This window comes from Vombatus ursinus, unplaced genomic scaffold (genome assembly GCF_900497805.2).
Source record: "Vombatus ursinus unplaced genomic scaffold, bare-nosed wombat genome assembly UNPS02001287.1, whole genome shotgun sequence".
NCBI lineage: Eukaryota > Metazoa > Chordata > Mammalia > Diprotodontia > Vombatidae > Vombatus > Vombatus ursinus.
This window is the reverse complement of record NW_020941065.1, coordinates 19,640,330-19,652,128: the sequence shown is the minus strand read 5'-3', so window position 1 is coordinate 19,652,128 and position 11,799 is coordinate 19,640,330. Positions and strand designations below refer to the sequence as shown.

Here is an 11,799-nt window from a genome sequence, read left to right as displayed (position 1 = left end):
CACGTTCCAGTCCCAGCTTTCTCTCTCAGGGCCTCAGTTTCCTTTTCTGTAAAATAAAGCGTGACGGAACCAAGTCTGGGGACAGAGGTCTGCAGCTAGAAGTGTGCTTGCAGGCCATGTAGGCCTTCGGAGCTATGACCCTTGGGTCTACTCCTCACTGGCTGGGGGATCTCTCTCTGAACCTCAGTTTCCCTCTTGGTCGAATGGAGGTTTGAACTAGAAACCCTTCCGGTCCTACACCTGTGAGCTTATTATGGTCAATTAACGTTCTCTCCACCCCAAAATTAGTTTGTTTAAATTTTTTAAAATATTTACTGATCTGATATGGAAATAGGCGTTGTATGACTTCGCATGTATAACTGATATCGTCTTGCTTGCCTTCTCAATGAATGGGGGAGAGGCGGGAGGAAGGGAGAGAATTGGGAACTCAACATTATAAAAAATGAATGTTAAAATTATTTTGCATATAATTGGGAAATATTCAATGAAATAAATAAAAATAAATGTAAAAAATACTTCCTTATCTGTGTGCCTGCATTCTCCCCAGGAGAACGTTAGCTCCTCGAAGGCAAAGACTTATGCATTTCTCTTGGTGTCCTCACCTGGCACAAAGTCGGGGCCTGAAGAATTGAGTGGGGTGACCCCTTCTCTCAGACTGAATTCCCCTGGGGATAGCCCTGGCCAGGACCAGCCCCTGCAGCCTACACAGACTTTCTCTTTTGTAATCTCCCTCTCGGGTCCACACCGCACACCCTCAGGGGCTCATCCTCCCAATTCTAATCTCTCCGCGCCTCTCAGTTTGCTCAAACACTTTCCAGGGTGAGACCTCACCTGAGCCCCAGCAAGGCAGGGCCTCCCCTCACCTGGAACAAGTCACTGCTCTTGGAGGTGCCATTTGTAATATCCGGATAATCACATAAGTACTTTCTGATAGGGCTGCTGAGGGGAAAAAAACAAAAACAAACACATATTAAGCACCTGTTGTATACAACACTTATTTCGAGTAACCACCGATTGAGGGCAAGCTAGGTGGCACAGTGGATAGAGCAGGTGGCCAGAAATCAGGAAGACTCATCTTCATGAGTTCAAATTCGGCCTAAGACACTTACTAGCTGCGTGACCCTGAGCAAGTCACCTAACCCTGTTGACCTCAATTTCTTACCTTCTTACTGTAAAATGAGCTAGAGAAGGAAAGGGCCTTTACTCCATATATTTTCTATTTTACACATTTTACTCCATACTCCAGTGTGTCTGCCAAGAAAACCCAAATGGGGTCATGAGGAGTCAGACAGGACTGAAGAGCAAGAAGTATGCGCAGCAAAGCTGGAGGGATGAGCAGGGCAGAACTTAGGGGTGGTGGGTGGAGGGCTAGATTTGGTGTTAATTGTGTAAGCCTGGGTACAAGGGTCTTCACTACTCCGAGACTCAGTTTCCTCAACTGTAAAATGGGTCTAAAGATGCTTCCAATACCTCAGAGAGGTGTCGTGAGACTCAAGTGACAGAAAGTGATCAGCCAAGTTGAAGATACTAGAGAAATGTCGGTTATTTACTGGAATTCTCAGGAAGGGAGCTCCTTCGGCCAGGGCAGACAGAAAAGCTGAAAGAGTTGCCTCAGGGTCACCCAGCTGTATGTGACAGAGACAGGGCTTGAACCCAGGGTTTTTTGACTTGTAAAGCTGCCCGCCTCCCCACTTCCCTGTCTTTTCCTACCCTTTCCCTCCCCCCACGTGCTCTGTGACCCAGCGACAAAGCTTCCCAGCTGCTTCTCACACAAGAAACCCCATCTCCCACCTCAGGCCATTTCCCCCGGCTGTGCCCTCTGCCAGCATTGCCTCCTCCTCTGGCTTCTCTGGCTTCCTTTGAGTCCCAGCCAAGACGCCACCTTTCCCAATCTCCCTTACCGCAGGTGCCTTTATCTGGTTGATAGCTTACCTGTCCAGAGCTGTTTACACTTGGGCTGTCCTCTTCCCTCCCTCCTAGATGAGTTAATATTTGTAAAGCCCTTATCACACATGGGACGCTCAGCATTAATGCTTATCCACTGACCAACTGATGACAGCTTTACACGAGTCTGCACAGTCCACACAGACTCCAAGCTGCCTCCCAGTTAGACTCTTACATGTGAATCATTAAAAGGGAGCGCAGTATAGTAAAAAGTCGGCCTGGCCTGTCTGCGGAGTGACTTTGGGCCAGTCACTTCCCCTAATCTGAAACACAGCTTCTCCTAACTGATATCCCTGCCTCAAGCCTCTCCCCACTCTAACCTGCTCTTCACTCCCTCCCCCAACACACACACACCCACACCCACCCACACACCCACACACACACCCATACACACCCATACACACACACACACCCATACACACACACCCACACACCCACACCCACACACACACACCCACACACACACACATACACACATACACACCTCTGCCAGAACTGACTGAATAAAATTCCACTCTTTCACCTCCCTAGCACTAACCTCCAATGGCTCCCTATTACTTCCAGGGCACAATATAAAATCCTCTGTCATTTAAAGCCCTTCAGGGCTTGGCCCCCATTTAAACTCCTACCCTCCTTATTCATTTCTCTTCTTCCTCTGCTTCAGAGGGCGACCAAACTCTCTCTCCCTCACAGATGGCTTTTCATCTCTCCTCCCCATGCCTGGATTGCACCCCTTACTCCATGTTCACCCCCTGGGGTCCCTTGGTTTCCTTTATTTATTTATTTATTTGTTTGTTTGCTTGTTTGTTTTTTTAGTTTTTAGGCAATTGGGGTTAAGTGACTTGCCCAGGGTCACACAGCTACTTGGTTTCCTTTAAATGCTCAGCTCAATAGAGCACTGGCCCTGAAGTCAGGGGGACCTGAGTTCAAATCCAGCCTCAGACCAAACACTTGACACTTACTAGCTGTGTGACCTTGGGCAAGTTGCCCTCACAAAAAACAAAACAAAACAAAAAAATGCTCAGCTCAAGCCCCATCTTCTGCAGGGGCCCCCTCCCTAGCTGCTAGGGCCTTTGTCCTCCTTCCCCTGTTATTTTGTATTTGCTTGTATGTGTTTTCCATATTCTTACAAAATGCACTTTGCCTCCTCCTGGGTAATATAAGCCTCTTGAGGGCAGGGACTGTTTCATTTTCTTTTCTTTGGCTTTATATCCCCAGGATCTGGTGCAATGGCTGGCGTACAGTAAGCACTTAATAAATGCTTGTTGATTGATTTGTAAAATATGAGGTATAGGTTGTTAAGTCATGGTCTGACTCTTGGTGACCCCACTTGGGGTTTTCTTGGCAGAGATCCTGGAGGGGTTGGCCATTTCCTTCTCCAGCTCGTTTGACAGATGAGGAAACTGAGGGCAACAGGGTTAAGTGACTTGCCCAGGGTCACACAGCCAATAAGTATCTGAGGCTGGATTTGAACTCAGGAAGATAAGTCTTCCCCACTCTAAGCCCAGTGCTCTATGCATCATGGCATGGCGCCCCCTCACGCCCGTGGGGGAATGGGACCAGCTATTAATTAGTATCCCCTCCATTGTGTGGATAAGAAAGCCTAGCTCTAGAGAGGGTAGGAAGACTTTCAGGGTAATGAAACTGAGTCAGTGGAGGAGGCAGGCCCCAGATCTAGGTCTTCTGATAACGTGTCTACACTTGTGCTCTAGAAACTATCTGCCCGTTCTCTCCACCCTGTCCTTGTTAGGTCATAGTTCCAACAGTGGCAGGGATCTCTGTGACTAATTCACATAAAGCTGCCTGAGATAGACTATTCCCTCTTCAGCTTCAACCACAGATGGGAGACCCTGGGGAGGGGGAGTGGACAGCCCTGGGGCAGTGCAGAGTGGTAGTGTTCCTGCAAAGCCCAAATCTCTGTCTTTGCAGTCAGCCTTCACCTGATGTTTCCAGCCCTGCCCACTGGGACCAAGCCATCCAAACTTCACCTCTCCTTCTTCTTTTTGTTTTTTTTTAACTTTCCCCCCCCTTTTTTGTGAGGCAATCAGGGTTAAGTGACTTGCCCAGGGTCACACAGCTAGCAAGTGTCAAGTGTCTGAAGCCGAATTTGAACTCAGGTCCTCCTGACTCCAAGGCTGGAGCTCTATCCACTGTGCCACCTAGCTGCCCCTCACCTATTCTTCTTATGGCCACCCTTCCAATGCTAGAAGACATCTCTTGTTACTCCAAATCTTCTCTTCTCCAGAATAAACAACCCCAATCATTTCAAGTGATCCTTATTGGTAACTGAGCCTTTGTCCTTTCACTCTTGGGGACCTCATCAGCTCCCATGATTTCAGCTCTCCCCTTCATGCAGATGGTCCCTGGATCTATATGTGTAGCCCTGACCCTCTCTCCTGATCTTCAGGCCTGCGTCTGCAACTGCCCGCTGGACACCTCCAACTGGATGCCCACAGGCTTTTCAAACCCAACCCATCTAAAGCATAAACCCTCCCCTCCTCTTAACTTCTCAATGCCGGTTGAGGGAGCCACCATCTTTGCAGTGCCCAAACCTGGCAGTCATCCCGGGCTCTTCCCTGCTCTTCCCTTCACATCTAATCAGCTGCCAAGTCTTGTTGATTCTACTGCGACAACACGCACCTCTGCTGTCCGTGCCCTTCCCTCCCCTCACATGACTGCAGCCTTAATTCTAGCTTTCATCTGCTTTTGTGTGGTCTACTATAATGGTCTATTCTGTCCTTTCAAGTCCATCCTCTTCTCAGTCACCAAAAGGATATTTCTAAAGCACAAATTTGACCACGCCACTCCCTTAATCAAAAACCTCCAATGGCTCCCTGTTGCCTTCTGGATAAAACGCGTCTTCTGCTTGGCCCTTTGCCACGGGGCTCCCACCTCCCTTTCCACATTGATCTCTCACGACTTTCCCTCATAAGCTCTAGGGAAAGCCCTGATGATTAACTCGTCCCCCAGCCCTCCCTCTGGCCCAGACAGGTCCCAGCCTGTGCCCTCTCTGGCTCATACTCCTAGCTCCGGAGCTGAAAAGGGCCTCAGAAGCCAAGGCCAATCTCTTCTTTTTACAGAACAGGAAACTGAGGTAGGCAGCAAGTAACAGAGTCTGGATGTGGGTCTTCTGACTCTGACACCCTAGAGCATGCTTCTCAGAGCTGGAAGGACCACCTACTCCAACCCTCTCATTTTTACAGACAGGTCACCGAGGCCCAGAGGGCAGAAGGTTTTTGCCTCGTGTCACACTCATCTAACTCGAACCCAGGTCCTGATTCCCAGTCAAGTGGCCTTTTCAGTGGGTTCTGCTCTTGTCGGCCCTCCTCATGGCTCCTGACTCCTTCCCCAGGGAGGGCGTCTGTGCCTCACTCACAAGAGGCCTTTGGACAGGGAGTCCTGGCCCGGCAGAACCATATTCATCTGCTTACCCAAGGCCAACTGAAAAAGGATTCTACTTTTGACTCCTGAGCAGCATACCTGGGCCTAATCCTTATCTCATCCGCCAAGAGCCTTTCTTGGCTCTCAATGTAACATCCCCTTTCCCTCTGCCTGCGGGAATTTTGGCCACCTCCTCCAGAAAGCCCCCAGACTCCCCGGCCTAATCTGGTCCTCCTCTGAACTGAGACTAAGTCCATTTCTACCGTGCTTTGGGTACTTCTCAAGGATTGCCCGGTGGGACATTTGCTCTGGACTGTGAGTTAAATCTTAGCGTGGAACAGAGGAGGCCCTGGTAATGGCTGATGAACAATCACAGATTGGCTTCTCTTTAGAATTCCCCTTTCTAAACATCTTGCACAAGGGACCGGACACAAATTCCTGAGGGGCAGAGCTTCCTTTGGTCCGAGCCAGGGGCCTCCTCTCCCCAGGCCTGGCCCTCAGATCTCTGGGCTTCCCCCCTTCTCCCTCTCCGCAATGAAAAGCTCCCTGCCCCCACCAGGCAGTGCCCCAGGCTCCCTGTCTCCTGGGTGAGGCCAGGCAAGGCCGGGGCTTAGCTGATTCTTAGGGGGCCCATAGCTTTTGACCTGAGCCCTTGGCCCCTGGGAACCAGATGCTCTTCTGGCCCATTTGACATCTTCATTGTTTCAGCTTGACCTGGTGCCTCAGAGAGCAGAGTGGAGGGTGAGGGTGAGGAGAGATACTGGCCTCCCCTCACTTTCTGGAGGGGGGGGGAAGGGAAGAGGAAGCTGATGGGGGAGGCTCCAGCTGAGGCCTCAGCCTTCAGCGCCCAGGGATGAGGAGGGGAAGGCCCTGAGACTTTCTGGCTCTCTTCCCTGCCCTCCCACCCTCTCACCACCAAGGAGATGAGGTCTCCGTTCCCCATCCTCCATCCCACCCTCTTCCTAGCTGAGACTGACTTGTCTTCTGATAAGAGATAATAAGGATGAGGCTGTGCCTGTGGGGGGAGGAGGAGGAAGAGAAGGAAGACATCAGAGCTAGAAAATGGCAGGAGCTGAGGCATTGTTATTAATTATTAATTATTCTCAGTGTTTATAGAATCATAGCTCTAAAGTGAAAAGGGACTTCAGAGTGCATCCTAGGCCAGCTTCCTCCTTTTACAGAGGAGGAAACTGAGTCACAGAGAGGAGAAAGGACATGTCCAAGGTCACAAAGGGAGTATGGCCAAGATTCAAACCCAGATCAGAGGATCAGAAAATCAGAGTTAGAAGGGATTGCAGAAATCAAGAAGTCCAGCCTCCTTATTTGCATTGGAGGAAACAGGCCAAGAGATGAGGAGGCATCAGAACCCAGGTCCTTGGGTTCTGGATTCCACTGCCATCCGTGCCTCACAATTAGGGTTTAGGAGGTGCTTCCACACAGCCCCCTGCAAAGCATCCCTACTTTACAGATGAGGAAACTAAGGCCTGCCCTGCTGAGTCACACAGAAAGCAAAGGCCAGAATCAAAAGCAGGACTCAGGCTTCCTGGCCCTGGGTCCAGGGCTTATCCCAAAGCCTCCAGCTGAGGCCCCTGGTGATGGAGACAAAGGACCTGCCTGTCCCCCCAAGGCCCCCTTCAGTGCCTCAGACCAGCCTGCCTCCCCTCCCCCAAGGAGGCTTGGTCCTCTCATCAACTTCAGAGATTGGGCCCCCACCCCCCACCTGCAGCTGTCAGGGTGCCTGGGCTGGGGGAGGGAAGGCAGGGCAGAGAACAGCTGCCAGCTACAAATAGCTGCTGTCCCTGGTAGCCTCTCCAAAAACCCTACATTCATCTTCCTCCTAAGAAAGGGTCGGTGGTGGTTTTTTCTCCTCCTTTTCCAGAAAGGAAAATGGAGGCTCTGGATGAGTCAGCAATATCAGAATCAGAATTGTGACCCAGAGGAAAGGGTCCTGAGCCTCGGGATAAGTCACTTCCCCTGTCTGGGCCTCAGTTTCCCTCTCTGTAAAATGAGAGGGTTGGGCTCGGTGGTTTCTGGATTCATGTGTGTGTGAATAGGTGTATGGTTTTATCTGGTTATTTTCCTCATCTGTAAAAGGAGTAGTTTGAATTGCACACACGTGTATATACACACACATACATCATAGCACCCTTGGTCCAGCTGAAACACGTCACAGGCCATTTAGTCCAACTCCCCCATTTTACAAAGGGAGAAACTGAGGCTCAGAGAGGTGGTTGACTTGTCCAGGGACATGGGGACAGTGTTGGAGGCCTGATTTGAACTCCGCCCTTTTGGACCCCCAGCCCAGCATTCAGTCCCTTAGTGAGCTATCTCTCGGGCTCACTCGATGTGTGGCTGAGGACAAGTTGCTCACTGCCCCCTGAGCCTGGGGAGCTTCTTCTGTCACAAGCACCAGCCCGGACTGGAGCCCAGGGGCCGGGCCAAAAGCGAGACTCCTCCCTCACTCTGGGCTGCCTCCTGCACTGGCCCTAACCCAATAACTAGATGACTCGGCCCGAGACAAAGCCAGGGGGAGGCTGGATCAGCAGGTACTTTGGCTCAATCCTAGAGTGCTAGGCTCCTAGGTCAGAGGGTGGGGTGAGGAGAGACCAGGACAAGTGTGGCCCCGGGCAGCTGGCACTGCGGTCTGGCCCTTGTCGCTCTGAGATTTACCAGGACCTGGGATGCTGCTTCTGAGACAGGGCTGGGGGGGTTGGGGACATGTCCAGGACTTAGTCCCACATTGGTCAGGACCCTGAACCCTGGTTGTCTTTGGCCCTGCACCTCATTACTAGCCAATTTTCTCGATGGCCCAGTGCCAACTGATGTGTGACAGGTGGGGCAGTACAAGCCTCTTCCCTGGCACCAGAGCCTTGCCCATCACCTTACACATAAGGGCCTCCTCTTTCCTCCCCTAGGGAACTGGTGCTCCCAGTGCTTCCAGTGCTTCCAGTGCTCCCAGCTCCACTGCTCTAGGGGAAAGGGAAACTTGGGAACCTCCTTGTTTTACTAAGGAGGAGGCAGTTGAGGATCAGGGGAGCAGGGGTGACAGTCCAGCCTCCCTCTCCCGACTTCCGAGTCACGCTTTCAGGTAGCAGGCAGAAACTCCCAGGGCGGGTGCGGCATGGGGCCAGGTGGCTCTAAAGGTTTTGGGCCAATCAGAAGCGTCCCCGGGGCCCAGCCTGGCTGATGGATTCAGTTACAGAGCAGAGATCACCCCATATGCTCCATCCTCCTCCTGGAAGTCTGGTGCTGGCGTCTGCCTGCCTGCCCCTCCATTCATTGGTCTGGAAGCCGCTTCTCCCGCAACCCCAGCTTCACTTCCGCAGCTGGGCAGCCTCGTGGGACCCTCCGCGAGTGGGCTGAAGGGGGCAAGTGTCTGAGGCTCCGTCTGCCCAGGCTGGGGGTGAGGGGAGCTGATATGGGACACCCAGGTTGGCTCCTGTGGGCGCTGGTCCCCCTGGGGGCAGCGCTGGCGAAGGTGGGGCCGGTGCCGAATTTCAGCTGGAACAGCACCTTCTGTCACTTGGCAGTGCCCAGGACCGTGCCCGCCTCTCCCCTCCGGTCTCTCAGCTTCCTGAACCGGGGCCCAGATGGGTTGGCTCTCTTCCATGCCAGTTGGGATGAGCAGGGGCACCTGCTGGAATGCGCCTGGTGGGACAGAACTCCCATTATCCTGCCTTACCAGGCTGCGTGCGCTCGGGAGAGGGGCAGCAAGACCCGGTCTGGCATTTTGGCCCACACCCCAAGCCCTGCGCTGCAGCGCGCTGTGGAAGCCCTGCAGGAGCGGCGGGACGCCTGTGGCAGGACGGAGGAGGAACCACCGAGCGCCGGGAGGGAGGGGATCAAAGCGTCAGCCGAAGGGGAGGAGGAGCTCCAGGCAGCCGCTGGGCACCGGCGCGTGAGGAGGGGCTGGACCGTTCCCGGAACTCTCTGGTGCGGAGTGGGGGACTCTGCGGGGAACTCCACAGAACTGGGTAAGTCAGCATGCGCCCATCACCAGGCTGTCCAAGAAGAGGGGCAGGCTGCCCATCTGAAAGGCCTGCCTTAAAGGGAATTCTTATTTGGGCTGGGCTGAGGCCGCGCGGAAGCGGGAAGGTAGATTGATTGAAAGTCGGACGACCTGGGTTCAAATCCTGCCAGCCACTTCTGACCTGTAGATGGCGATAGCGGGCAGATCACTCTCCCCATCTGAGCCTCGGTTTCCTCCTCGGTAAAATGAGAGGCTTGGCTTCGGTGGCCTCTGGGGTCCTGTCCAGCTTCCCTTACGTGAGAGGATGATGGAAAAGGAAGCTCTCGTGCTCTGCCGCGGGGAGAGGCGATCCAAGGACTCAGCATGGGAGGAGGCGGAGAGGGGCAGCCCTGGCTCCTCTGGCCCCCAGGGCAGTGCGGGGAGATGAGGGGCCTCCCTCCGCCCGACGAGCCTGTTCTCACCCCGCAGGGATCTTCCAGGGGCCAGACCTCTGCTGCCGGGAGCACGACCTCTGTGCCCACAACATCGCGCCCTTCCAGTATAACTACGGGATTCGGAACTATCGTTTCCACACCATCTCCCATTGTGACTGTGATTCCAGGTGAGTGCAAGGACAGGGGCCACCCCGACCAGGAGATACTCCTGGGCCAGAGCTAATGGAAGAAAGAGGAGTCGGGGAACCAGGGTTCCAATCCTACTTCCAATGCTGTTATATCCGTGTGATCTTGGACCCAGTCATGGGATTTCTCTGGGTCTCAGTTTCTTTGACAAATGAGCCTATTCCTGGGGGTGGGGAAGGACTCCTGGTAGAAGGGAATCCCAGTGTCATGGGAAAAGCACTGGATGGGTGGTTGGGAGACCTTAGACCTCCCTGGGGTTCGGTTGTCTCCATTTGAACATGGGGCGGGGAGGGGAGGAAGAAAGGGTATGTGTGGAGTAGAGTAGAGGTTATTTACTTGGGGCCCGTGGAAAATCAAGGGGTCTGTGGATAGGTTTCAAAGGGGGATGAACTTGGATGGGAAAAATTTATATCTTCATTTCTGTAGAATTGCCTTCCTTTGATATCTGAGGTATTTCATTTAATGCATTTAAAACTATTGTTTCCTGCCACGGGTCCGTGCCACTAAAAAAGGTTAAGGATCCGTGCATTAAATGAAGGCCCTTCCATCTCTAATCCCTCCATCGTCTGAATTTTCTAAGTTCCCAGGAGTAGAGCGCTGGGAGGCCGGGGAGTTGATGAGGGCTCCTACCAACTTGCCCCAACTTTCAGGGTCTCCCTACCGTCTACAGTTCCCTTCCTCCCAACACTGTGGATGGGTGGAAGGGACCAACCTTTGGGCTCCGGGTACCAGGTTCCAAGGTTGTCTGCAGAGTCAACAGGACGCCGTTTCGGACTTTGTGGGCACCACCTTCTTCAATCTGCTGGAAATTCCCTGCTTTGTGCTGGAGGAGAAGGAGGCCTGTATCCAGTGGCACTGGTGGGGCGGGTAGGTAGCCGAGGCTCAACCTGATGGCACTTTCCAGACTCTTCCCTACTTCCTTCCTAAGTCCTCCTGTCCACCAAGGAAAAGGCCTTGGCTGATAATCCCTCCTCCCCGTAGTGCCTTTTCCCTATTGTGCCTCCTGGGGCTCCTTCCCCTACTCTGCCTTCTCCTCTCTCTCCCATTAGCTGGAGGGCTGGGGATGCCAAGCCCCTGGGTCCTTTTCTGGGGATGGATGGCCAGCGGAAGGGAGCCCTTTGTAGAAGGGGTAAGAGTTTGTGCCTGGAAGTGCATCCTCCCTCTCCAGGCTACACATTTTCCACCGGTGTGACTGCCCCAGTTTCAATTTCCTCACCTGTAAGATGAGGTAATGATAGGCAACCACCCTCTCCCAAATCCTCACAGGATTGTCTTGAGGAGACATTCTTTGAAATCTTAACCTGTAGAGAAATGGGTAGTTCTTATTTCAAGTGCCGTGTGACGTCGGTCAGTAATTTCTCTCTGGGCCTCAGTTTCTTCATCTGGAAAATGAGGGGACTGGATCAGATGTATCTAGGAATCTTCTATTGTATTGTCTGAGGCCCGAGAAGGCCACGAATAAGTGTCAGCCCATCCCTCAGGGCACCAAACCAGAAAGGCAGCCTCCTGACAGCCTCCTCCAGGAGTCCTTCCCAGGTTGGGAGGCTTTGGGGCAGGGGAGGGGAGGAGGAAGGTACAGCCCATCCTCCCCAGCTCCTGGGCCATGATCTGTCTGAGGAGGTGCATAAGATGTCAGAGCTGGGAGGAGCTGCCAGAGAAATGGGAGTCCATAAAATTTAGGATGGAGAACAGAGGATGTCAGAGCTGGGAGGGACCTCGGAACAGGGAATGTCAGAGCTGGGAGGGGCCTCGGAACAGGGAATGTCAGAGCTGGGAGGGGCCTCAGAACAGGGGATGTCAGAGCTGGAGGGGCCTCAGAACAGGGGGTGTCAGAGCTGGAGGGGCCTCAGAACAGGGGATGTCAGAGCTGGGAGGGGCCTCAGA

At 53.1% G+C, this 11,799-nt stretch overlaps 1 protein-coding gene across 1 annotated transcript in view; it reads left to right on the top strand.

Annotated features, from left to right (window-relative positions):
• The first annotated feature begins 7,827 nt into the window (after positions 1-7,827).
• The window catches only part of PLA2G3 (phospholipase A2 group III), a 9,956-nt gene continuing 5,984 nt past the window's right edge, over positions 7,828-11,799 (top strand). The window contains exons 1-5 of the mRNA XM_027863174.1: positions 7,828-7,871; positions 7,999-8,068; positions 8,522-9,299; positions 9,764-9,896; positions 10,648-10,782. Of these exons, the coding sequence (XP_027718975.1) occupies positions 7,828-7,871; positions 7,999-8,068; positions 8,522-9,299; positions 9,764-9,896; positions 10,648-10,782 (1,160 nt within the window). The remainder of the gene's footprint in view (positions 7,872-7,998; positions 8,069-8,521; positions 9,300-9,763; positions 9,897-10,647; positions 10,783-11,799) is intronic.